Source organism: Contarinia nasturtii, unplaced genomic scaffold, assembly GCF_009176525.2.
Source record: "Contarinia nasturtii isolate CC-2019 unplaced genomic scaffold, AAFC_CNas_1.1 Cnas_scaffold_928, whole genome shotgun sequence".
NCBI lineage: Eukaryota > Metazoa > Arthropoda > Insecta > Diptera > Cecidomyiidae > Contarinia > Contarinia nasturtii.
In genome coordinates, this window is record NW_022198275.1 from 2,151,110 (window position 1) to 2,175,365 (window position 24,256).

General features: G+C 34.2%; 4 protein-coding genes across 7 annotated transcripts; all 4 read right to left on the reverse strand.

The window, feature by feature from the left end:
• Window positions 1–15: 15 nt before the first annotated feature.
• Window positions 16–7,705, reverse strand: LOC116342774 (facilitated trehalose transporter Tret1). 3 transcript variants are annotated; one of them, XM_031770512.1, is made up of 7 exons: window positions 7,546–7,705; window positions 6,952–6,988; window positions 2,614–2,716; window positions 1,995–2,321; window positions 1,338–1,582; window positions 753–1,249; window positions 16–678 (listed from the first exon to the last, which is right to left on the reverse strand). In XM_031770512.1, exons 2-7 carry the CDS (start codon window positions 6,979–6,981, stop codon window positions 399–401), a joined length of 1,482 nt encoding a protein of 493 aa, XP_031626372.1. In that variant the 5' UTR covers window positions 6,982–6,988; window positions 7,546–7,705; the 3' UTR covers window positions 16–398. The 3 variants fall into 3 exon arrangements, with proteins under 3 accessions (XP_031626372.1, XP_031626373.1, XP_031626371.1); XM_031770513.1 differs by lacking the exons at window positions 6,952–6,988; window positions 7,546–7,705 and adding an exon at window positions 6,017–6,212; XM_031770511.1 differs by lacking the exons at window positions 6,952–6,988; window positions 7,546–7,705 and adding an exon at window positions 4,375–4,853.
• A 773-nt stretch (window positions 7,706–8,478) lies between these two features.
• LOC116342960 lies at window positions 8,479–12,142 on the reverse strand. Of its 2 annotated transcripts, none has more exons than XM_031770799.1 (5): window positions 12,090–12,142; window positions 9,547–9,764; window positions 9,237–9,404; window positions 9,065–9,163; window positions 8,479–8,931 (listed from the first exon to the last, which is right to left on the reverse strand). In XM_031770799.1, exons 1-5 carry the CDS (start codon window positions 12,100–12,102, stop codon window positions 8,803–8,805), a joined length of 627 nt encoding a protein of 208 aa, XP_031626659.1. In that variant the 5' UTR covers window positions 12,103–12,142; the 3' UTR covers window positions 8,479–8,802. The 2 variants fall into 2 exon arrangements, with proteins under 2 accessions (XP_031626659.1, XP_031626657.1); XM_031770797.1 differs by lacking the exon at window positions 12,090–12,142 and adding an exon at window positions 9,848–10,480 and having other exon boundaries at window positions 8,482–8,931.
• Window positions 12,143–14,470: 2,328 nt separating this feature from the next.
• On the reverse strand, window positions 14,471–18,579 carry LOC116342988 (CLK4-associating serine/arginine rich protein). The gene is made up of 12 exons (XM_031770840.1): window positions 18,392–18,579; window positions 18,235–18,316; window positions 18,025–18,122; window positions 17,132–17,903; window positions 16,703–17,073; window positions 16,547–16,633; window positions 16,326–16,477; window positions 15,950–16,223; window positions 15,797–15,866; window positions 15,175–15,259; window positions 15,002–15,107; window positions 14,471–14,937 (listed from the first exon to the last, which is right to left on the reverse strand). Exons 1-12 carry the CDS (start codon window positions 18,406–18,408, stop codon window positions 14,580–14,582), a joined length of 2,472 nt encoding a protein of 823 aa, XP_031626700.1. The 5' UTR covers window positions 18,409–18,579; the 3' UTR covers window positions 14,471–14,579.
• Window positions 18,580–18,845: 266 nt separating this feature from the next.
• Window positions 18,846–22,857, reverse strand: LOC116343009 (symplekin). Its single transcript, XM_031770872.1, has 4 exons — window positions 22,612–22,857; window positions 22,325–22,521; window positions 19,159–22,228; window positions 18,846–19,035 (listed from the first exon to the last, which is right to left on the reverse strand). Exons 1-4 carry the CDS (start codon window positions 22,696–22,698, stop codon window positions 18,928–18,930), a joined length of 3,462 nt encoding a protein of 1,153 aa, XP_031626732.1. The 5' UTR covers window positions 22,699–22,857; the 3' UTR covers window positions 18,846–18,927.
• Window positions 22,858–24,256: the final 1,399 nt, after the last annotated feature.

The following is a 24,256-nucleotide window of genomic DNA, read 5'->3' on the forward strand; positions in this document are numbered from 1 at the left end:
AACACACACACCACGTTAAAATAACCTAACAATTTTTATTTACTTTCTCTAAAAAAACATATGCATTTGTAATACGATCATTTTTGGATAAAATAATTTGTTCACAATCTAAAAGTATCTCTTTCGTTTCATTTTAGTTAAATACTAAGTGTAAATATTAATATATACAAAAATACGATCTCTAAATGTTTTACATTCCCTACAGGCAAAATGATTGTCTTCCTAACAAGATTGTTTTTTTTATAAGTGTCCTAAAAATTATTGTCTAGAATCTAATTTTGTTTTACAATTTCAGCGCATATAATCTCTTTTATCCGCAAACATGCACAGCAGAAGTTTGAATTGATTTAATAATAATAGTCATATAAAATAAAGACACAAAAAAAAATACATTTTCCTTATTTTCGGCCGGCCAAAATCATTTGAATTTCGGTGCTGCTTTTGCCTTTTGTTTCAAATAAGACCATTAAACCATAGACAGATCCAATAGCCATAATCACACCAAATATCCAGAATGTATATGCTGGTCCCAAAGCGGTCTTCAACGGTTCGAATGAGCTTGTAATGATAAACACAGAGATCCAATTGAATTCGACGGTCAACGATGTTGCAATACCTTTTATGTCGGCTGCCATCATCTCACCCATCATCATCCATGGAATCGGACCATAGCCCAAACTACATAAGTTTTAAAGAAAGAAAAAATGTTTTAATTTATCTTCAATGAATCATCAAGATCAAGAGATTATTACCTGAAGCAAATAATGAATATCACCAAACTTAATAATGGAATGATGCCAATGTTTGAAACATTATGGCCGCTATCTTTCAAAAAGAAATAGTATCCCAATGTAGCTAAACATAAGGCCATTACTGTACTGCTGAATAAAAGAAGAATCTTTCGACCGGCTCGTTCTACGAGGGCTGCCGACGCGAATGTCATAAGCACTTGCACTACACCAACAATGATTGAACATGTGCTTGCCTCCATTGTTGAACCGGCATCTTTGAAAATTTTTGTGGCAAAGAAAATCACAGCATTGATACCCGAAAATTGTTGGAAAAACATCAAACTGACACAAATTAAAAAGCCTCGACGATTGGCTCTTACGGCAAACAAATCTCGAATCGAACCACTTCCACTTCCAGCCGCTTCCAATTCATTTTTTATAGCTTGAATTGCGGTGTTTGCATTACAATGGCGTCCCCAGAACCATTTTATTGCAGTTGCTGCCTTTGTTTCCTCATGCTTTTTTATTAATGGATCAAGAAAAATCACACAAATTTAAAATTATATCAACATTTGATAATGGCAAATTTTTTGTAAATAAACTTACTTTTTTCAATAGCCAAATGGGACTTTCCGGCAAAAAGAATAATCCGATTAAATTTAAAATTGGTGGTATCAAACATAACCAACTCAATGTTATATAAGTGGAGTATGCTCCGACAGTGAAGACAAACAAAATACCAATCGTCAGGAAAAGTTGAAAGCACGTGCCAAGCGTGCCACGAATCGATGATTCGGCATATTCACTAATGTAAAGAGGGCATACAACACATGAACCACCAATTGCAATACCTAAAATGATAAGAAAAATGTATACATATCATCAGCATCGTACAATATTCATTATTTTTATGTATACACAGAACGCGCACATATACTTTAGATTAAACATGTTGAGCCTAGTATATATTTTGGCAGATGAATTACAAAGCATAAACATGCTGTTTCTTCTAATTAATACTGATAGCTTATTATTGTGCAAGATTAAACATTGCATTTTTTTTATTACTAGCTTGATAAATTGTTTGACGACAAAAAAGAGTCCCCCACATAGAAACTGTGACGAATTTCGCTTTTCAACAACAAATATATTTCGTCAATATCATTGAGTTTAAATCAAGGTGACCACGTTGTTATTTACTTAATAAATTCATTCGAGACAGACGAGAACGTTTGTTTTGAATATTTTTCAATTGAAACTCACCAATAAGTATACGGGATATATAAAGCCACCATACATTTTGAGCGAATACAATGAGAAGAAAACTGATTATGTATGGGAAGGTGATAAGAATGGCTGCCGTTTTTCGTCCCTTCATATCTGCCAATATGCCAGACGGTATTGCGCCTATAATCGCTCCGATAGCCAAACATGAAGCAACCATTGTTGCTTGCTCTTCTGTTAATTGGATTCCTGTTGATTGGATCTCTGCTCCTTGCATTTCTGAACTATTTGTACCATTTTTTTTCAATTGATCCAAGCAATTGCTCCATGACAGTCCTGTTCCAGCTGCTGCAGCACTCATGCAAACTAATGCAAAACGGATGAAAAAAAATTCAAATTAACGTCAGTTTGTTTGTTCTATATTTCACTTTTTTCTTGATTTACACTTTAATCTACTAATAATAACGAGAAAAAAGGTTGCGCAACGATTTTTTTCTTCGGGTGGAAACTTTTTTTTTCTCGTTTATTGATAATGAATATTTGATGTATGACATCAATGACCTTTTAAGCAGTCAAGAAACTGTTAATGACGTTAGATCTAGACGGTAGGTTCGTTTAAAGTTCAAAATTAAAGCTATGATAGGAATAAGATTCATACCAATGATCGTTGCAAGATATTGACTGCCTTTTGTAGTTTTGCTCCCTTGTAAGGGATCATAAAGCATCGGTCGTGCATCAGGATCATTACGATCGTTGACAGTCTGAAAATAAATTTATACATATTATTTAACTGTTGCAAAATGTCGTAAGAAAATATGATATAATTAAATTTTTCTTTTTCTTTATTCCCTCTCTCTCTCTCTCTCTCTCTCTCTCTCTCTCTCTATCTATCTTTTTCTCTATCTCTTTTCACTCAAAACATTCCGATTGCAATCAGATTAGTATTTACGTTTTCGAAAGACTATAAATAAGGATAAGGAAAGAAAAAAATCAGCGCAAATATGTGTGCGTCATTGGGGCATTGAAGTTCATTGCAAAAAAAAAGAAACAAAGCAAAAACGTCGTCTATTTAAACTCTACACATAAAAAGGACATTGAATTCAAATTACGTTGATTTTGCACCACTATTTGCGATTTGCTACTACGAATGAGATGTATATTATTATTTATACGGATTATTAGCAGTAGAGTCTCGTTAAGATCGTGCAGTCAAAACTAAAACATCAAAACAAGCGAAATATGCGGTTGTCACGAGGTGTAAATACCGCCAAACGAAAAAAACCACAACAACAATTGCGACTTGCTTGTTGAAAGCCAATCGTAATGTTTTCATCTATTTTTAATTGAATTTTCGTCAATAATTTCGTTCATTCGGTCAATATTTTTTCTGGTTCTTCATTATTTTGTAATTTTTGGCCATAAAATACCTTTCAGTCAGTCAGCAGAGCAAAACGTTTTTCATTTGTTATTGAACAATTTGTATTACATATTTAATATTATTTACGCTGAGCGCTTACGAGTGCTTATGAAATGTATTATTGTTCATGGAAATTGATTACGTTGATAAGCCAAAAAAAAATATCGGCGATGCATAGTTGAACTGTCCTGTGTGTAAAGCGTGAAGGTTCCGGCATTCTTATTACTTCTTTTGTGATTTTATCATTTTAACAACATAGGAATTTGCGTCAATATCATGAAAAAAAAAACTGGCACTTATAACTTATCGATCCATTCATAATTCTTTCCTTCTCACTCACTCATTGAATAGAATTGATTGTCATTAAATTGCAGTGAAGTGGCTGACAAATGCGGATACCCCGAATTTCTTTCTTTCTTTTGCAATTGATTAAACAATTGATGAATGTTCAGTGAATGCTCATGTAGAAGAATTAACGCGTTTATCATTTAATTATATTGCGTCAACAAGAAATATTGGCAAATTCTTATCTTGTCGCCTTCATTATTCAATCGATCGAGCAGGAAAAAACACACACAACAATACGAAAATTAAAAATCAATATTTGCCATTGACACAACAAATAAGAGAAAAAAATACGACATCAATTGCATTTTGTACAAAGTAAATGTTGACATACATTGATTTGATTGAAAAGCAGCCTGACAATTAATTTATCGTCGGTGGTGCATTGCGATGATTTATTTTCATTGATTGTATTTGATTCGATTGGAACAAAACGTGATGATGGAAATGCAGTTGACAGTGTTTCTTTCTCGCTTTGCAGCTATTGATCGTGAATGAGTGTAATGTGTCATGACATTCAGAATGTCGTTCAATTGTTTGACCTCATAATGCAAAAGTGGTATTCGGAGAAAGGAGATTATGTTAAGATTAGCAGATGTGACAGAAATAACACAAACTGCTTAAGGTAAAGGTCAAATGCAATATTAATTTTAGTACCTGCCACCATCGAGCCATCGCTCGTGTCATTTTTTCCGTATCCATTTTATTTCGGTAGTTATTTTAGAACTTTGGTAAAAACAAAACCAGTGTACTTTTTAAAGGTAAAAAAAACCAAATCAATTGATGGCACGTAAACAGCCGAAGATGTTGCACGAGAGCGTTACATAAATTCTCTTTATCTCGGTCAATAACGCTTGAATTAACGAACAAATAATGCACGATTTTTCCCTTTTTTTCAATTATTCAACGGACACCTTTCATATTACTCAATTTATTTGCACAATGTATAATCGATTAGAATTGAATCTTTTTCTGAAAAAAACCAATGATAAACTTATCAAGTCTTTGCGCTGATTTTAAAGTTCAAAATATGTTTGGCAGTGAAAAAAGAGAAGTTCTTCAGCGCTCAATTTTTTTGCGGATAGTTTCGCTACTTTTTCTGAATTACTTTGAAGTACTCGAAACGAGATATTGATGGCAAGACGGCTAGAGAAAATCTATTTGCATTTCGTGCGCAAAAAAATCAACGAAGACCAAAATATTATGATCGTGCAGCTTCAATTGCTCTCGTTATATACATTGAAGACGCCGCTATTTTTAGCATTGGTTGAAGACAACGAACGCATTACTTTTTTTCTCTCTATCTTTCCTATGACAAAAAGGGTAACATGAAAGTATATCTATAGTCCTCGGCAACTGCATCGAATTAAATCAAAACACATATGAAAAAAATATGTTTCAATTGACGTGCATATTCATTGATTGTTGGCGGTTGTGTGATCAAAAATTTTTACTCAATTTAAAAAAAAAATGCAATAAATTCATTCTTCAATACACTTGCGATCTTCGTTTGCGCCAATGATGAATTTACGATTTTGTCGCGCCTCATATTTTTTTTTCTCTCACACTCATTACTTGAGCGGAGCGGAGCCGTCTTGTTTGGTGTTTGCTACTGTGTATATGCGGTATATTCTGAGTTGAGAACGATTCGCATGCCAACAAACGAGTGACGGCGAAAAAAAAAAACAAATGTTGAGTTGACGTACCTCTCTCAGCGCGCTCAGTGATTGGCGCAAATAAAAATTTTTCCTACCAGACCACAATACTTGTATGCTATATGCTATATGATATTTTATGTTGATTACTATTTCAGTTTCAATTCGTAATTCTTTTTCTTGCTGTGTGTTTTTTTTTGTGTTTGTATATTTAATCTCGCCTCGGTTGCCGAATAACCATGATAAAGTTACAAAATATTTATTTATTTTTCATCTCGGCAAAGAATCGTACATTTGTGTACAGCATTTTCGGAATGTATTAAGCAGTTCGTGCAAAAAGAATAGAAAGAGAGATTGAAATAAAAACAAAAATTGTCATCAAAAAGAATAATATAAACTGGTGTGTGGCGACAACCAACACATGAATTTTCAATTCGGAAATACATTTAAACAGTATTAAAATAATTCGAAGCCGATCTAAAAAATCATAAAATGTGAAAATTTATCACGTTGTTCACGTAACCAATTCAATTGACCACTTGAAACACGTTCTGTTTTGCAAATATTTAATTCAATTTACTAAATTAATTATCACCTCAATTATCAATATCAATATCAATGACAACGATACTTTTTTTTATTACCTTCTTAGCAATATCATAGGATTGCTTCATTTTTTTCCTTCGAATTTTATGAGAATTTAATTCAGTTGGCGACAAATACTTTAAATGCAAGAATTTAAATGATGATTTTTTTTTAGTTTTGCGTAGCTTTTAAACTTTCATCAAAATTATACAAATATCACAAATTATATATACAGTAATAAAATTCGAAAACACAAAATTGCTCTTTAATCTATATTTAAAAAGTGAAATTGGATGCGGACGATGACGAAAAAAAAACGTTAAATGCAAAATGGTTTAAATGCAGAAATGAAAGGAGAGTATTGTGCACGGCTACTTCAAGAGCAGACGACTAACTAACTTTTTTCAGTTTTGAAGATGCTCAATTTCTCCAAATGAACAGCATCGGAACAGTGTACACGGAAAAACTGCTGTTCGGAGCATTAGTACGATATCGTTTATTCTTGCACGTATTTCGATGGCGCAAGAATCATATTTGAGAAGAGAAGTGAACAAAAGAAAAAAAAAAAAACAAATACATTTTTGGTGTGAAATGTATAAAAGCGAGACAGAATAACGCTGTGAATCGCACACTGTTTGTGTGTGTCATTTTGGTTCGCCTCTCTTTTACGCCCTTTAATGTGATGAAATGAAAAAAGGCTCTCTCACATTCTATTTCTGGTTTACGTACGTTCGTTGCATCGCTCATTTCGAATCGATTACGACGAATTTGAGATGAATCTTATTGAAATAATATTGAGCGTTCTACGTTGTAACGTTTTTACGTAGTTTGAACTTGGCCTTCACAATTGTCACATTCATGCAAAAATAAATCATCGTTATTTTTCACTCCAAAAAATGTATCCGATATAAATAGCTACTGGACATTGTTTTGTTAAATTTGGGACGAAAAATTTGCTCGAATAAAAAATAATATATATTTATTTTAAACTTACTTGTGGTTGTTGTTTTTCATTTGTTGCCATTTTCAGTCTTCAGTTTTTGAATTTATGTAATAAACAATTATTTAAAAAAAAATTATAATTATTTTTAATTTTACACCGTTTTTTGGTGACGATAAAAAAAATCACAAAAATTATGCGTAAAAAAAGAAAGACCAAAAATGTTGGCTACTCCACGATCACCACGTTCGTTGTTCAACGGACGATAATCTGATCTAAACTAAACGCTCACAATGATTCCAGACCGAAATTAATAAATGCTCATGTCCGTAGCGACCGAATGCAAGATTGGAGAGAGAAAACGACCGTATCAATATTTTAATTCTATTTTATCAATTTATTGAATGTATACAAAAAAAAAACGCCGACAGAAAAATTATAGAAAAACGGGAAAAAATGTGTTTGTGTATTTTGCAACAGTATGGAATCGAACTGATAAGTGTGTGAGCGCCGATATGTGTGCGTGGTCCGATACGTGTTTTGTTTTTGTCAGAAAGAGAGATGTTAATATAACCTTTATACATGACTGACAACACTCTCTACCTACGAGATATGAAATATTTTTAAAGCAGGAAAAAATGTATTCACCACTTTTATGAGCTAGTTGTGTGCGTATGTGTACAATATATGTCTCTGGTCGTTCTCGCTTTCCTAACAAGATGATTGGCCACAGTAAACCTCTGTAGAATGGGCAAGCCAAAATTTAGATTAACTGAAATCTGTTATTCCGGCTTTAACCTACTCAAATGTGTGACTTAATTCTGCAATTTTCTTTAATTTATAATGATTTCGTACACTAAATTCATTCACTAGAGATACAGTCTCTCAATAACACGTAAACATTATGACAAACACGAAGAATAAGCCTGGATGAGTTGATTTGTGCGTCTATTTAATAAATACAAATATGCCGTAGTTATCACTGTACAGTGTACACACTGCATACTTTTCGGTTATCATTCAATTTTGTGCATTTAAGGTTTTATTTTCTTCATTTTGTTTGCTTTCTATTTTCTATATCGTTTTTAGTGATTTGCCTTTGGTCTTTGTTCGCTTGAGCCTCTGGAATATTAAATTGCGCTTCGTTCAAAGTGACACGAATTTGAAACAACAACAGAAATACTTAAAATATATATATCTCTTTTCACTTATTTTTGATTGCCACTTACATTGTGCTCTACCTACATTCCTGACCAAGAGAAACTCGTTCAAATACCCGAAATATTTGAAATTCGAGTAGACAATAGCGTAATATAATTGCTTTAATATAGTCATACCGATTTATGTGATCACATTTTCCATATGAATTTGTTGAAACAGATGTTTTCACGTATATTGAACATTTTTTTGGTTTCGTTACATTGAAAAATGTGCTCAAATTTCAAATATATATTTTTTTTAAATATAAAGCAGCCACAATTGTACCGAAAATAATTGTTAAAGATACACTCTATTTCAGATAAGTTCGTTGCCCTTTTCATATCTATGAAATTTTTTGGTATTTATTCTTAATATCTATGATCATATGCCACCGGAAATTCAATTCAATCGGTGTAAAATATTGAAATATTTCGGTGCTGTTATACATATTTAAATCGACTATAGATTGTATAGATAGAGAAAAAAAGTTAAAAAAAAGAGCAAAGTTTTTTTCGTTTCATATGAATAGATTCATTTTGTGCTAAATGTAAAAATGTTTCAATATTCACAAAAAATGTAACATTTATTGAGCCAATGCACTCTTACGTTGTTCGTCACATATTTTTTTTTTGTTCACATCTTACACCGAAATCGACGTCAATGGAACCAGCAACAAAATGAACTATATAACATATATTTGACTATTTATTTAACACATTTTCGAACGGTTGTGATAGCTGGCAACGGCACACATCGTCTCATTGACATTAGCTTCTTTTGTTTCGATACTTGTTTACGAAGCTCCGTTAAATTTTTCTCGGCAGCTCGTTTTCGCTGAAAATATACACACATAAAACAACATTTTTTATGTGAAAAATCTTGTTTGTTTGTTGTTTTTTTTCGTATGTAGGTAGTTATTCACAACCAACTGCAAACAGCATTTTATTTATTGTAAAAAATTAATTACCTCGGTTTCATGCTCCAAGTTTTGTCTTGCTTGGCATATTTTATGTCGTAACTCGGAAATTGTTTTGATCAAACGTTCGGCGCTTATTTGAAGATAGCCCTTTTTATTATAGGAGAGAAAAGAAATCGTTTGCAGAATTTACATAATTAATTCAATCAACAATTCCATTTACCATGTTTGCCGATGGTTTATTTGAACAATGCAATTTTCCGTGAATGTGTCCATGGCCGCGTCCTGATAAAATACCATCAGCATGACAAATTTTCGGTGGTATAATTGGCAGTTCGATGGGGGTGGTAATCTCATGCGGGTGTGCATGACTTAAGTGCCAATTTATATGCTGCATGTTATTGAATCGTATAAAGAAAGCAAATAGATTTATCTTTTTTTTCCTATCGAATTGACTAAAAGGGTTAATTGCACGATTTTTAATATTTGAAAAAAAAAAGTAAAAACGTTGAATTTTCGATTTGATGTTGTACCTCGATTTGATGTATGACTTTAGAATGCTCCTCGCATAAGTCCTGCCCAATGTGCTCCATTTGAATGAGATTTTTCTTTCGATCCTTATTGAATTTTACTTTGCGCGTTGACTCAAGATCTTCCATTTCCTTCAGTTCCGTTTTAAGCGCATTATATTTCGATTTGATTTCATATCGTTCGTTTAACTGAGCATTGATGTCATTTAGAAATTTTATCTCTGCATTCAGACAAAAAAGAGGAAAAAATGGTCGTAATTACAGAATTCACTTAAAAAATTATTGAATCTTTATAGACACAGACTTTGCTGATTTTGTTGAATCAAATTTTCAATTTCGGAAAAACTATTCACCGATACCATTGCGTACACGTTCACGGTTCAAATCACTTCGATCGAATGAGTCGATTGGCCTCGTTGCTCAAATAAAAAACAAGGTTCATCGAAATCACAACGAAAACAAAAAAAATATACTTAAAATTTGATTGCGACACAAAGGAACAACATGAGAAGGGAAATGAATCGAAAATTGCTTTCGCATAAAATGTAGGTGGAATAAATGGTTGTAACGAAATATGTTTCAAATTGAACGTGTTTATGCCGCAGATAGATATATATTTTATATGCACCCCTTTCCAAAAGATACGATGACAAAGAACATGCAAAATCATTCTGTTTAAACACGTTATTCGCGTTTCTTTGCCTATTTTTAGAACGTTTCACTCAAACATTACCAAAAAAACGACTTTCATGCAATAACATTCCGGTTTGATTTCATTTTATCTGTTTGTCAGTCGCAGAAAAAAAATCACATTTTGCAGGAAGTTAAGCAACCACTTAAGTTTGCATGCAAAAGTCTGTTTTCAGTCCATACTGAATGAAGTATGAAACGCCCTGTTCAAACAAAGCATTCTTTTTACTTTTCCGCACACACCTAGTGTGAAAGGGGAAAGTATTGCAATAGGTCAAAATTTACGAAACCTCAAAAACATGTTTTCTGGACGTTTCTGAGGTCAGAGAACCCGAATCAGGCCGTTTTGAGCATGGTTGTTGTGGGTCGCTTCCACGTCGTACGTCGTACGTCGTACGTCGTACGTCGTACGTCGTACGTTGTCCGCCGTACGCAAAATTTGTCCATCGATTTTCTCACCACCCAGAAAAGTTATTTGAAATCTGACTTCACGGGATGATTGGGGGTCCCCAGGAATAGAAATCATCAGATTTTGAGCGACTTTGGTTGATGGAAAAAAATTCCATGCCTGGAGTGATACCTATGAAAAAGAGTCCAATTTTCGTCCAAAAGTCATACTTAATGTAGACTTAAACACTCAAAAATATGTATTGGGGGGTTTTTTGGCACGAGAAAACCGAATCCGACGTTAGTTTTGAGATACAATCAATTTTTAATACAGTTTCCTTGAAAAAATCACAAAAAATTTGGATTTTTGTATGGGAGCCATGCCTGTATGCTACCTTAATGACGTGAAACTTTGCACAGACTATTTTTTACACAAAAATATAACATTCTGAAAATTTGAAGAGATTTCAATTAAAATTAGGGGTACCTCCCATACAAAATTTTCAATTGGCTCAAAAACGAATATTTTGTATGGGAGGTACTCTTAATTTTAGTTGACATTTCTCCAAACCCTCCGAATGTTATTTGTAAAAAAAATAACCTGTGCAAAGTTTCACGCCATTAAGGTAGCATACAGACATGGCTCCCATACAAAAATCCAAAATTTTTGTGACTTTAGTTATGAAAAGTGTTTCAAAAATAATTTTTATGGCAAAATTAACGTCAGACATATTTTTTATAGTGTTTTGTTAGAAAATAGAACACTTTCAAATGTCGTACAAATGGGTTCATCATGAAAGTGTGAAAAATCTTTTCTTGGCTACTTCTTCTATTAAATTAAAGAATATTTCGATGCCAAAGTTGAAACATATTTTTTGGTCTCGAACTTTACGCCGCTGAATGGCTTGAAAAATCGAACAAATGATATTTTGAACTTTCTTAATAAAATACGCAAGTACCACCGTGCGGAAAAGTTCGTCTTACTCCCGTAAGACTCTTTATTTTTCTCTCTCAACAAAAAAACAATAATACATTTAAATACTACGAACTTTTTGATGTCAATCAATAGCGTATCAGAATGTATGACATTCTCCATATTTCGGTTAGCATTGCATGCAATTTCATGGATTTGTTCAAACTTTATGCATATAGAAAATTTATTTGAACCAATAAATTAACGAACTCAATTGGTTTAAGACCAAATTCCAATACACAATCTGAAAATGCATATCTAAATTTGGTGAAGCAATTCCCATGCACATCAAATCAGACAGATAACACAGTTCTATGAAATCGATTGTATCAGAATGTTGCACATGATTTGACTATGGACTTAAAAATGGATTTTCTTTTGAAATCTATTTGATTCACATGATACTGTTGAGTAATACTTTTTTTGTTATCGTTGTACAAATGGGAAAAGGAATGAAGTCGATTAAAGGAATTTATGATGTCATTTATTACTTAACTGCGATTGAACATGCGAATGAAGCTTTGTAATCATTTCAAATAGATTCACTGGCAGTTCTCTCTCTCTCTCTTTCTCTCTGCATGTGTGTACCAGATCATATGTATCCCTTATGGAAAAAAATTTCAGCGAAAAATTTATGTTTTATTCGAAATTAAATCACGGTTATTGGCAACTGCTGACTGGGCCTCTTTTTATAAACCCAAGATAATCAATTTTTTTGTAGTAAAATGTGCTACCGACAATTATAGCTTCCCGCCTCGGACCAAAATAAAACCAAGAAGCACTGGAAAACGTTTTTTAAATTGAAATTGTTTTCTACTGGACCTTTCAGTCTAAATAAATACGCAAAACTATTTAGTGCTTCATGTATAACGCCAACGTTTCGATTTATTCTTCAAATCTTCATCAGGGCTAAAATAAACAATTTAATTTTCTAATATAAGTTACAAACAATTGGTTTAATGGCATATTTTCATTTCTATTTATACTGATTAAATTACCAAAACAAATGCAGATAGTTTTTGTGTCAATATATTTTAGAACAAAGATGTTCATATCCAGAATGCGTGTCAAACATTTAATTATTTAAATTCCACAATTCACAAAAACGATTGTATCCGAATGTGTTATATCAAACATGTAAACAATGCCAATCTGAAAACTCATTGAATGGTAAATGTCAAAGTGTCATTTTAAACATAGTCCACAGTGCAAAACATAAGAAAATATTATGAATATGGACCACGCTTCAGATTCTATTTTTGAATTTATAGAAAAAATTATTATAGATGTTACTAATATTTCTTGATTCAATGCTTCTCAGATTTACACAGTTTTCAGTTGTTTTTATGTACATTTCTTCAATTAAATATCTTTTTTCTTTGTGACTGCAATGAGTCAAAATTTTTGTGTTTTTGTAATCAAAGGAATGGTCATTTTCAACTGAATGTTTAACTAGTGCGCTTTTCCCAATCTCTTTATTGCGTTCTGATCTTTCATGTTGTTTTTCCCTCTCAATCAGTAACTGCCCCGTATTACCAATGTAATTTGAATTACAATTTTTGCATGGAATAGCATATATTACATCATTGTGTTTATGGATGGGTGTTTTGTCTTTAAGTCTGGTAAAAATCGCCGATACAGTTGTTGTTGTATTGAAGGCCATTTTTATGTTTACATATCTTGATATAATTGTTCTAATACGTTCAGACACTCCTTGTATATAACTGGTAGAGGCAAAAATCATTTGCGATGCTGTTACCATGTTAGATGTACTATTAATTGGTGCATTATTTGAAATATCATTACGGGTTCTTGTATTATAACGCGCACATAGACGATTGATTAAACTTTTCGGAAAATCGTTTTTAGACAGAATATCATCAATGGTGTTTTTAACATTGTACACCCCCGCATTACTTGTTAAGCGTACCACACGATCAATTACTCCATAAGCAGTGCTAATCTTTGTTTTTAAGGGGTGAAATGATCTATAGTTCAAAATTCTCCCACTGGAAATTGGTTTTTGATACCATTGTGTAGTAATTGTACCATCTTGGTGTCTTTCAACAAGCATATCGAGAAATGGTAAAGTATTATTGTGTTCCATTTCCATGGTGAATTGTATATGTTCATTAGCTCCATTGAAAATATTCAAAATTGGTTCAACTAAATCAACTGGTACAATCAAACAAATATCGTCGACGTATTTTCTCATGACTTTAATATCGAAGCCCAAAGTACTCTTCACCTTTTCTTTTGCTAATGTTAGAATCTCATCCATTAAAATACATGTGGCATCACAGCTGATCGGACTTCCCATGGGTGTTCCAAATATTTGCTTGTATGTTATGTTATTATATGTAAAATAACAATTACAAGTGACCAAGTCAAACATATCTAGGAAGAAATGTTTCGGAATGTCTGTATATTGTTGTATTTCTGGCCAACGTCGTTCAATGATCAATCTAATATCACTAATCGGTGAATTAGTGAAAAGTGATACAACGTCAAACGACACCAGTACCCATCCATTTTCGATAGTTTGTGATGTGATGAGTTTTTTAAATTGCTCATACGACTATCATTTCTCTTCGATTTCTTCAATGTTTTTTTCCGCTGAAAACAACAATTTGGGTGAATTTTTTACACCCGGGATAAAGCGCTGTAAAATCAATAAGTAAATACCAATATCGAAAGTATGCTTTGGATCTGCTTCATGCTATTTTAAGAAACAGTGCTAATGAACAGTAATGTGAGTCAATATTTAGTAAGTACACCCCGTACTTATGAGCATATCAAAATATTTTGAACAATGCTTCAAATTCAATGTGAAATGATTTAACGAAAAAAATATTTTTTTTTGTATAGAATGTTTATTTAAAATCGTTTCATGATACAATTGGAAAACATTGGTTTGATATTCGGGTACAATTTAGTATGGAACAATCCGAAAGAAATAAAAACTCGGGTTGAAATGTTCAGTTTTTCAATAATCAACTAATTTTCTTGGTCGGTCGTTGTTTCGTCGACGTTCGTTTGAATTGCTTCTGCGTCGATAGTCTCTTGAGGTTGAACGATTTTTGCTACGTTCACGGCTACGTCGATGTCTAGAACTGTCACGACTATGTCTTCTATGCGAAGAATATTTGGCACGTTCTTTTCTTCGTGAATCATGCGATCTGGAGCGAGAGCGATTCGAATGACTTGGCGACCGATATTTTGTTCTTTGACGCGAATTACCACGATTGCCACGGGAAACTGAGCTACGATTACTCAAAGCTGAACCATCGCTTTTATCACTGTCTCCTCCTGGTGAACCGTATTTGTGACGCAATTCACGTTGTCTATTTCAATAAATGTGTTTGATTAGTTTTAGACGAATTTTGGTAACTAATAACAATATCTTACCTTCGTCGGAGTCGAAGTGCCATTTCCCGCATTTCATCATCGCGCTCTTGCTGTTGCTGAATTTGTCTCTCGTTTTTCTCAATTTCAGCCATTTTATCAGCTTTGTCTATTATAAAAAGGGAACATTTAAATGACTATGGTTCAACAATGGAATCTATTTCTTCGGTACATACATTGCTTGTTCAATAGAATTTGCATTTTCTTCTTCAATCGATCACGCGGATTTAAGGTTTTCGATCCACCAGACGCTGATGAATCCTGAAAAGTGTAAAACATTTGTTAATTTAATTCCATTCAACAAAAAAATAATCATGATAATGCAACAAAGTGGAAAATGAACAGATGCAAATTCAAACACTTTTCACTAAACAACAACAACCATTCATGAATAAATTATGACTTCATTGGACAGTAACAATTTCTCTTTTAGACTGTCATTAAACTTTTTCCATTTTCATCGAAAACAAATCGTTTGGTTCACATGCAATGGGAATATGCGTTCTAGAAACGGGTTAGTTTTTTTTACTACGGTTACCACATTGGTCCTCACACTATTTCAATTCATCAATTCAACTATGGTATGAATGTCACATCGTTTTATTTTTCCGTATGGATTTGTCATGAATCAAAAACTACGTCAATGAACAACCGATAAATTGTGCACAAGCAATAAACAATCTCTTTTTTTGTCTTGTGTGTATGTCTATGTTTTTTTTTCTTGTGCGACCAAAACAAAATCTTTTTTTTCAGTTCAGTAATTGGCGTTGGGAAAAATGATGAAGTATTCTTACTGACTTTGGTATGGATGGTTGCTGCTTTACCAAGATTAATATTTTTAACCGTGGATGATGTGGTTGTATCGGACCTAAAAAAAAAGGATACAGAATTTTAAATTTGTGAAAAATTATATTACTTATTTCTAGCGATGTTGTGCTGACGACTTCTTACTTTGATTTAACGGTCGATTCGGCTTCTTCGTAACTGAGGTCATCTTCATCAGACGAACTTTGATTGTCACGCTTTCGACCGTAATACTTTTTTATCGGAACTTGTACTTCAGGCAATTTTGGTTGCTCCCGAATTATAGGCGATGCAGATTCGGCTGGCGGAAGTGGAGGTATTTCGGTTGGTGTCGGATTAATAGGTGCAATTATTGTTGTTGTCTTTTGATTTGGAGGTGCTAATTTTTCTGTCGTTCGAACGGACTTTTCTCGTTCTTTAGCTGTTTTTTTTTTAAATTAAATAAACACGAAAATGTTGTTTGAAACATAAAATTGATGATAAATAAAAATAAAAATTATTAATTCTGTAGAGATAAACTCACATTGAGATTTCACATCTTTCTTATTCCGTTCAATAGATTTAGATCGTACTTGTCTTCGTGGTATAGACGATCTTGATGAGCTGCTGCTACTTCGAGAACTAGACGAGCTTGATGATGAGCTCGTTGATAGCGAACGACGTCTTTTGTTGCGTCTGAAATATTTAAAACACATGAAAAATTAGACAGATGTCTTCAACGGCAAAACATTAAACAAAACTCACCTTGTCGACGAAGACGATGAGGATGATGAAGAAGTTGAATAATGTCGATGACGATCTCTTGATCGACTGCGACGATGTGTTCCACGCCTAAAATTAACTCTCATCAGTTATTTGTTGACAAAAAAGTTAGCTTCATTGATTAAAATAAATGCGTACCTTCTTGATGTTGATCGCGAGCGTGAGCGTCGGTATCTTGAACGTGGCGAAAGTCTTCTATAATTTCTGTGATATGATTTCTTTGAATGTGAACGTGATCGGCTGCGACTTTTAGTGTGTCCACGTCGTTGATATGCAAGTGGTTTTCGTGGTGATTTCGGTTGATCATTTAAATGTTTAAGTTTTTCTAAATTTTGTTTAACCTTATCAGCATATGATACAGCTTCGCCGGATATTTTGGCTGCATTTGCCGATCGATTTGCAATTAATTCACTGCCCAGTGTTCCCTTTGCCGTTCTATTAAAATTGATTGATATTTTTGAGTGTGATCCGAGCTCGTCTTCACCGCCGAATGATGTGATGTATGTTATCTACAAAAAAAATTAATTTATTACAAAGAACATCGCCAATGATGCAAAAAGTCCTTACTTTTCCTGAATTTTCCGGTGATGGTGACCGTGAATCGGAGTCATTTTTATCATCGGTCAAAGGTTTCGTTGGTTCTTCTTTCGCTGCATAGCTTGGTGGGCTAATTGTACGACCTGCAAAACGTTTTTCTCTTTGTGCTCGACGTTCACGCCGACTTTTCCTGCCACAAAGCATAATTTTCTCTTGTTCCTCTTCTCTTGCCAGCTTCAGTGACTCAGCTTCATCGGCATCTTTAGTGAGAAATGAATAAAAATCATTGCTCTGCATTCCATAATTTCGGCCGCAGGTATTCAGATCGTGTGCCTGTTGTGTGTCGATTTTATTAATATCGATTGGAACATCAACATCAATATCTGAATCGGAGTCTTCTTCTTGGGCTGCATTGCCACCGGCAGCACTTGCAATTATATTTGCCGAATTAAATTTACTAATTTGATCACCAGCCGAATAAGAGTCATCTTCGTATGTATAACCAATTGCAGCGCCACCACCACTTGAGCTGGTGTTTTTCTTTTTTACTTTTTCGATTTCCAATTGTTGGGCGTTCACACCAAATTGCTCTTCAAGATGCAATTGATGCAAGAACTTCTCTTCACTAATGCCGAGAAAATCATTTTGGGCCAAAATTCGAAAACCTTCATAATTGCATTGGCGCTCCTCTTGATTTAGCTCTGGTTGGTCTGTTGTTTTTGTCACAGGCGGAATGTAGTCCAAATGTGCGCGCACATCAAATCGATCGATCAAATTGTCGGCGTGTCCCTGCCAAGGCATCCTACAGATTAATATACAAAATAACGTTTAAAATCACACGTACACATTTCATTGACCGTGGAAGAGAATGAAAAACAAAAGCGTGGAAAGAAATATATTCAATTGTTCGAAATATCACTTGCATGATTGCTGGATTTTCTGCAGCTGCGGCCACCATCGGATCAAGATGAATTTTACACCGACGTCCATGAATTTGCATGAATTGTGTCGGATCGGCTTTCTAGAATAATAAAAGCGAGAAACGTCACCACCAGACGTTTTGTTAACAAACAGAAAATTGATAAGGTTATTTTTGGATGGATTTTCACATTAATCGCATTAATTTCACTCACGATTTTTTCATAAAAATCTTGACGACGCTCTGCCCGCTTGCGATAATCAACCATGATACCTCGTATCTTACGCTCCTGTTTTCTAGATGATGCAGAAGAACGATACCAGACACGTAAAAAAACATTGTTTTAATTATTACTATTTTCATCGTCTTACCTTGCTTCTGCCCACATTTTTGTTTTATAATTTATTCAAAATAAAATAAAGAGAAACTAAATTTTAAGTTATTAACAATTCGATTAGATTCGGTTATTTTGTTGGATTTTTCCTAATTCTCGACATCATTCTTGCTGCGATTAGTCTTTTGACAGACTGAAAATATGTGGTGTGTTTGACTGCAAAAATAATTCATGTTTTTTCTTCAGCTTTAGCATCTGCGGTACAGTCAACGCCTCTCGTGGTGAGAGATCGAAATAAATACTTGTCCATTTGACATTTGTTCTGTCAAGCCAATTAAATACTGTAAAGCGGGAGAATGTTTGCCGGTTTCTTTATTTTTGTTCCACCATGGAAATTCCAACAAAAGCAAAATACACTATAGTTCAATTTCAATTTCTATTTTATTAAAGTTTGTTTCTTTTCCATAATTAAAATCTAACGAATTTTGTTTATGATGTAAAAACATGTAAATGGTTGAAAACAAAAACATCATTTTGAAGTAACTTTTTTTTTTCATTCAAAAGACATATAAACTACTCTCCAGGTGGTAACGGTTGCTGTGCCGTGTCCAAACTTTTTGCATCGTCTCGTTCTTTCTTGATATTTTCTAATGGGATCATTCCAAGATTTTCTGGTACTTCCTATATAGAAATAAAAACGGAGAAAACATGAGATATGGAAAACATAATAAATGTGGAAATGTTCGTCAACATAAGAAATAAAATCAACAATTTGTAATTTTGTCTTTGTAAATAAATGCTTACCGTAATAAAAACATCCTCTGATTTGCCATGTAAAACGTCCATAATCATTTTGGAAACGGGTATCGTTTGTTTTTCGATAACCTCATTTGCATGCTCAAGCAGTGGTTGCCGTAATTCTGGGCATGTGTTCAGTGCATCTTTGAGTTGAGCTGGTGGCAGCGATAACATCACCGGAAAACTGGCTGGTTTTAATCGTTGACAACATTTTAAAAATCCTTCCCAAACGACCTTTTGCTTCCAAACTTGTTTGGGTATCAAGCGTTGCAGTAAATTACTGACAAAATTGCTGAGTTTTGGATAGAGTTGAAGTGATTGAAGAATCGTTCGCATTAAAAGTGTGGGCAAAGGTGTAATATCAACGAGTTGATTCAAAACAATAGCCAATACATCTTGAGTGTAGCGCTCTTTACGATCCAAGCACAATGATGTGGCTTTTACGGCTAATTTTAGCTCAACTTTTGCTGGATCCAATGTATGCAAGGCCACAAGCAATTCACTCGGCATCAATGGTAGATTTTTGACGTGCTCAAATTCCGGACCAATGGCCAATAAACGATTAAATACCTCCTTCACAACGACTGGATTCAAACGCAGCACTTTTGGTAGCATTGTTAATACTTCTTGTTTGGTCAAACCAGTGACTATTGGGATCAATAGGCGAACGTCAGATACTTTATTTTGATAGAGATCACGTACACGTCGAACCAAATCTGGGCTGATTGCCATGCGTTCGGTGAGAATATAAATAATTCGAGTGATTAGAGTTTCAGTTCCTTTGACACCGTCTTCTATCATCTTTAAAATTTGTGCATTTTCCGCGCCCATTTTTTTAATGGTAACGTCAATCGATCGCAGTATTGTTCGTTTCATATCTGACGATGTTTTCACATAAATGTCGCACAAATTCGTCAGCAATCCATCGTTATTTTGTAACAGATTTAGAAATAATGACAAGCATATTTTCGATAATGACTCAGTCCATTTAATGGCCGTTTCAGTTCGGCCATAGTCATTGTTGAATATTTCATTCGGTGGTGTTTCTTTTTGCAAATAGTTCAACCAACGCAAAGCAAATTCTTCGATTTTATCGCGACATAATTGATGCTGTGCATAAATGGTGATTAGATTTTGTTGCGCCTTCTCACGCAAATCGTAATTTTCATGCATGGAAAATCGAAGTAATACATTTAGAAAACGTAGGCGTTTCGGAGGCCGCGATACGGCTAAATCTCGTACAATTTCCATTGCACATCTTGATAAACTGACCACCTCACAGCTACCGATTAGTGTTGTGAATGCATCTTCTGATATGATCGGTGCGCTCATATAAATGCGTCGAATGAATCTCTCCTGATCGAATTTCTCAATGTCGGTTGCCAAAATGGTAGAAATAATGTCACCAAGCAACTTATTGTACGCATAATCTGGTTTATTTTCACTCTTTATATATGAATGTCGTGTGAATCCTTGAAACAAACTAAACTCTTCAAATAACCACATCTCAGCCAAATCGAAGCGATTCGAAAGATCTTCTTTGATGTAATTCAAAATGGTATCACGCACATCTGCCGTAAAGGTTGCCGCCAAAATGGTTAAAATTCGTTTACGCTGATTCGTTACACCACCGGCCAAACAACGTTTCTCCGCTTTCAATATGCGACCCACTGATTGCACCAGAAGTGATTCTTTTTTAGCGCGTGGCAATTGTTTCGTAATTTCTTCCAATTTCAAGGATTTTGCTTTTTGCTTTAATCTTGGAATAATTGCATGTTCAGTTTTCGCACGTTCAATTGTTTCGCGTAGTTTTTTTGTTGCTTCTTCTTTTCGTTGTTCGGCCAGTGCGGAACCATCTTCAAAATCATCGTCCATTGACATTGCCGAATCGCTTCGAATTGGATCTTTTTTTATGCCCATCAAAATGCGACGCTCTTCTTCTGGACTGCTTTTAATACGCATCGGTGGATCCTTTGAGATTTCAACAGCACCCGGTCCCAATCGTTCGGCTGTCATTAATTCCGACAATTGCTTTGCAATTTTCTGTGTACGTTGCGGAATTGTTAGGCTTGGATCAGCCACATAATTGCGTAAGAAATGTGCTGGTATTTCATTGGGTAAATTTTGCATCGATTCCATAACTAAATCGGCAACTATTTCTTTGGATGTTAAATGTTCCATTAAAAATGCTTCGTTTGCTTTATTTGAACGACGCTTTTGCTCTTCCACCTCAAATTGATCAATTTCCATTTCACGCCGTACGGGTCGCTCAGTTTTTTCCACTCGAATACGCTTAGCTGCACTTTCGTCTGCATTTTCAGCCGCACGCTTTGCCCGTCGCGCCTGCTCTTTTTTATCCAATTTCGGAATTGCCTTTTGAATCTCTGAATTAGTGGCACCCAAATCAACTAAAATATTTGTAATTGTCGATTGCATCACGAAAGCGGACGGTTGTTTGAGTATGTTCAATAATTGCATTTTCAGGTGTTTTCGCACCGATATCATTTGTGAGTCCGTCAATGTTGGCGGCAGATTGGAATGAAGGTTTTTAAGTGCAGTAATCACGGCCGACAAAAATGTCGGACGCAATTTGGCAACCGTACACAATGTTCCCGTACATGCGATCAAATTTACACTCGAAATATGTGATGCGGCATGAAACTTCAACAGCGCTTCAAAAATGCTAAAGGCTTCTTCTTCGAGCTTACGCCGCCGAACGATTTTCATTGTCAATGGGATGTTGTCGAGTGAAAAGTCATTCTCTCGTTTCATGCTATCTTCATCAGCATACGTTTGCAAAATAACAACACCTTCAAGAAATTTAATAGCATTGGTTCGAACACCATCATTGTTGTGATCAATCATGTCAACAATTTCGGCTTTCATAATGCAAATTGTATTCCATGCTTGATCTGTCTCCTCTGATATGTCACCCAATGTGCATATCCATTGTAGAAAATTCTTATAAACAGCGGCAAATCCTTGTATGACACGTTTTATCACTTGCGGCGATTGGTCGCGCAGCAAACCAGCCAACACAGTAATTGTTCGTGATACAAAACTAATTTGTGTTTTGCTATGGGGACAAATGAGACATTTCGATTAATTTTAAACGTACGTATGAATGGAAAAATAAAAAAAAAATGGCAGAAAAGTCCTCTTTGATACTTACGATATTTCTTCGATGAATCCAACAACACATCGTCGCACTTCTTGCACCGTATCATGGCTATAGGCGAGAATATTCTCTAAAAATTCTTCTAACAATTCTTCGTCTGAATGGACAATAAGTTCTTGTATTTTTTTAATTGCTTCGCATCGTTCTGGTGCTTTTCCACCTTCGCCACATTCATTCAACCAATCGATGATCTAAATTACGAATTGAATAAATTAAATCATCAGCAAATTGACAAAAAAAATATAAATGAATAAATAAAAATGTGTATGTGTTCAATGTACCTTTGTTCGAGCGCTGGCGATTTTTTCATTGATAAACAATGATGCGGTCTCTTGTGAAGTGGGTGTCGATGCAAACAAACTACTCATTTCTCTAGCACACTTTTGTGTGTTTTATGCACTTTCACTGTTTAAGTTAAATAAGTCGTTGTTATATTTTCAAAAAATATTCTCGAAATAAATCAACAAAAAAAAATCCTGAAATTCTTCGATGTTGACAAGCCAAAACTTTAGATTCGTCTGTCAAATTCGGAGACAATACAAATGCTTACATACTCATTTGTTCGTCATTAGTTGATTGGCAGCACTGCAAATGACAGTTTAACACATGTGTTAAGAATTGCCAATTCTTCTAATAACTGTCATAAGCCCAATGAGCTTTTTAGAGCGGGTAATTTAAAGAATAAAAGGTATCTTTTAATGCATTCAGGTAGAAAAAATCTCATTAAATATGTCATTAAATGGGTAGAGTTGAACATTTGTCAATATATTTCATTAAAAACAATCGTTCAGCTCAAGATAGCACCGCTTCACAAAATACTTTTTTTAGTTTCAATTTTCCATAGAGCATCCAATGGCATCCCTATTGGAAAAGAACAAAGAACTGTTGCTTTGAATTTTACCAAGAAAGTTTTATAAGAATGATGATGACTACAATTTAATGCATTGCATTTACAAATAAAATTTAATTAATATGGTTGTTCATCAATTGATGATGTGATGCATTGTGTGATCTCATGAATCGGAATCGAAATGATCAATTAAACGAGATGCAAATAAAGAAAACTAGATGAATGTCTATTAAAAGAATGAACTCGATAAATAAACGGCGAATTGTCAATTGTATAATTGAAGAAATGAAAAATTCCACAATTGAAGCAAACTGAAACATTACAATGTGGAATGTGGATGATTTACAAAAAATGCTTCGAAGACAAGTAATTACTTATAAAAGTATAAGTTGTGCTCAATCAATAAATGGCTGTAGAAGAAAATAAAAATTCTTGCAATGCATATTGGAGCGCACGGTAAAATAATTGACAATAGGGCAAATAGCAGTCTCATGGTAGCACACAACAAACTCTCATAGCATGATTGGTAACGAGAAAGTATGTAGAAATTGTATAAAAAGTATAACAAAACGTGTAAAGAGTGAACAGAAGGCCAATGCAAGCAGCATGCGAAACGACGTTGCGAGCAATAGAATACGTAAAATGATGGTTAGGGAGATATAGGCAAAAAGGAATATATTTTTATATATAAATATATATAAAAAGAAACGTTAAAAGAAATGAGAATGAACATGCGTGAGTGTTGGTGTTATGAAAGAAGGAAAAAAAGTGATAAATGTTTTGATCGTGACTTCATAGCTTCGTTGACTCGAAATACGCAGATATATACGCATATAAGATTTATTTCAAGGTCTGCTTCGATTACTGCGCTCCGGTCGTAGTATGCTCTCGCTGTTCGCGTGTGATGTGCTGTCGGTCGACGATTTTGCTCTTTTTCTAGCTCAAGCGCGCGCGCCTGTGTGTGTATGTTCATGTGTATACGCTCAATCTGACCGTTTTATGCAAAGCGTATTTATTTGGGAAAATGCTCATATGAAGAATTACGTGTTTCTTACTATTATTATTATTCATTTAAT

Coding starts and splice junctions, on each gene's coding strand:
- LOC116342774 (XM_031770511.1), bottom strand. CDS start 4,419: ATGGATACGGAAAAAATGACACGAGCGATGGCTCGATGGTGGCAG. Junction 2,717..4,374: donor CGATGGCTCGATGGTGGCAG/GTACTAAAATTA, acceptor ATTTATTTTCAG/ACTGTCAACGATCGTAATGA. Junction 2,322..2,613: donor ATATCTTGCAACGATCATTG/GTATGAATCTTA, acceptor GTTTTGCATTAG/TTTGCATGAGTGCTGCAGCA.
- LOC116342960 (XM_031770797.1), bottom strand. CDS start 9,905: ATGGTATCGGTGAATAGTTTTTCCGAAATTGAAAATTTGATTCAACAA. Junction 9,765..9,847: donor GATTCAACAAAATCAGCAAA/GTCTGTGTCTAT, acceptor GTCTGAATGCAG/AGATAAAATTTCTAAATGAC. Junction 9,164..9,236: donor ATAAACCATCGGCAAACATG/GTAAATGGAATT, acceptor TATAATAAAAAG/GGCTATCTTCAAATAAGCGC.
- LOC116342988 (XM_031770840.1), bottom strand. Junction 17,074..17,131: donor CACCGGAAAATTCAGGAAAA/GTAAGGACTTTT, acceptor TTTTTTTTGTAG/ATAACATACATCACATCATT. Junction 15,260..15,796: donor CAGCAACCATCCATACCAAA/GTCAGTAAGAAT, acceptor TACACTTTTCAG/GATTCATCAGCGTCTGGTGG.
- LOC116343009 (XM_031770872.1), bottom strand. CDS start 22,698: ATGAGTAGTTTGTTTGCATCGACACCCACTTCACAAGAGACCGCATCA. Junction 22,229..22,324: donor GGATTCATCGAAGAAATATC/GTAAGTATCAAA, acceptor TTGTCCCCATAG/CAAAACACAAATTAGTTTTG. Junction 19,036..19,158: donor CAGAGGATGTTTTTATTACG/GTAAGCATTTAT, acceptor ATTTCTATATAG/GAAGTACCAGAAAATCTTGG.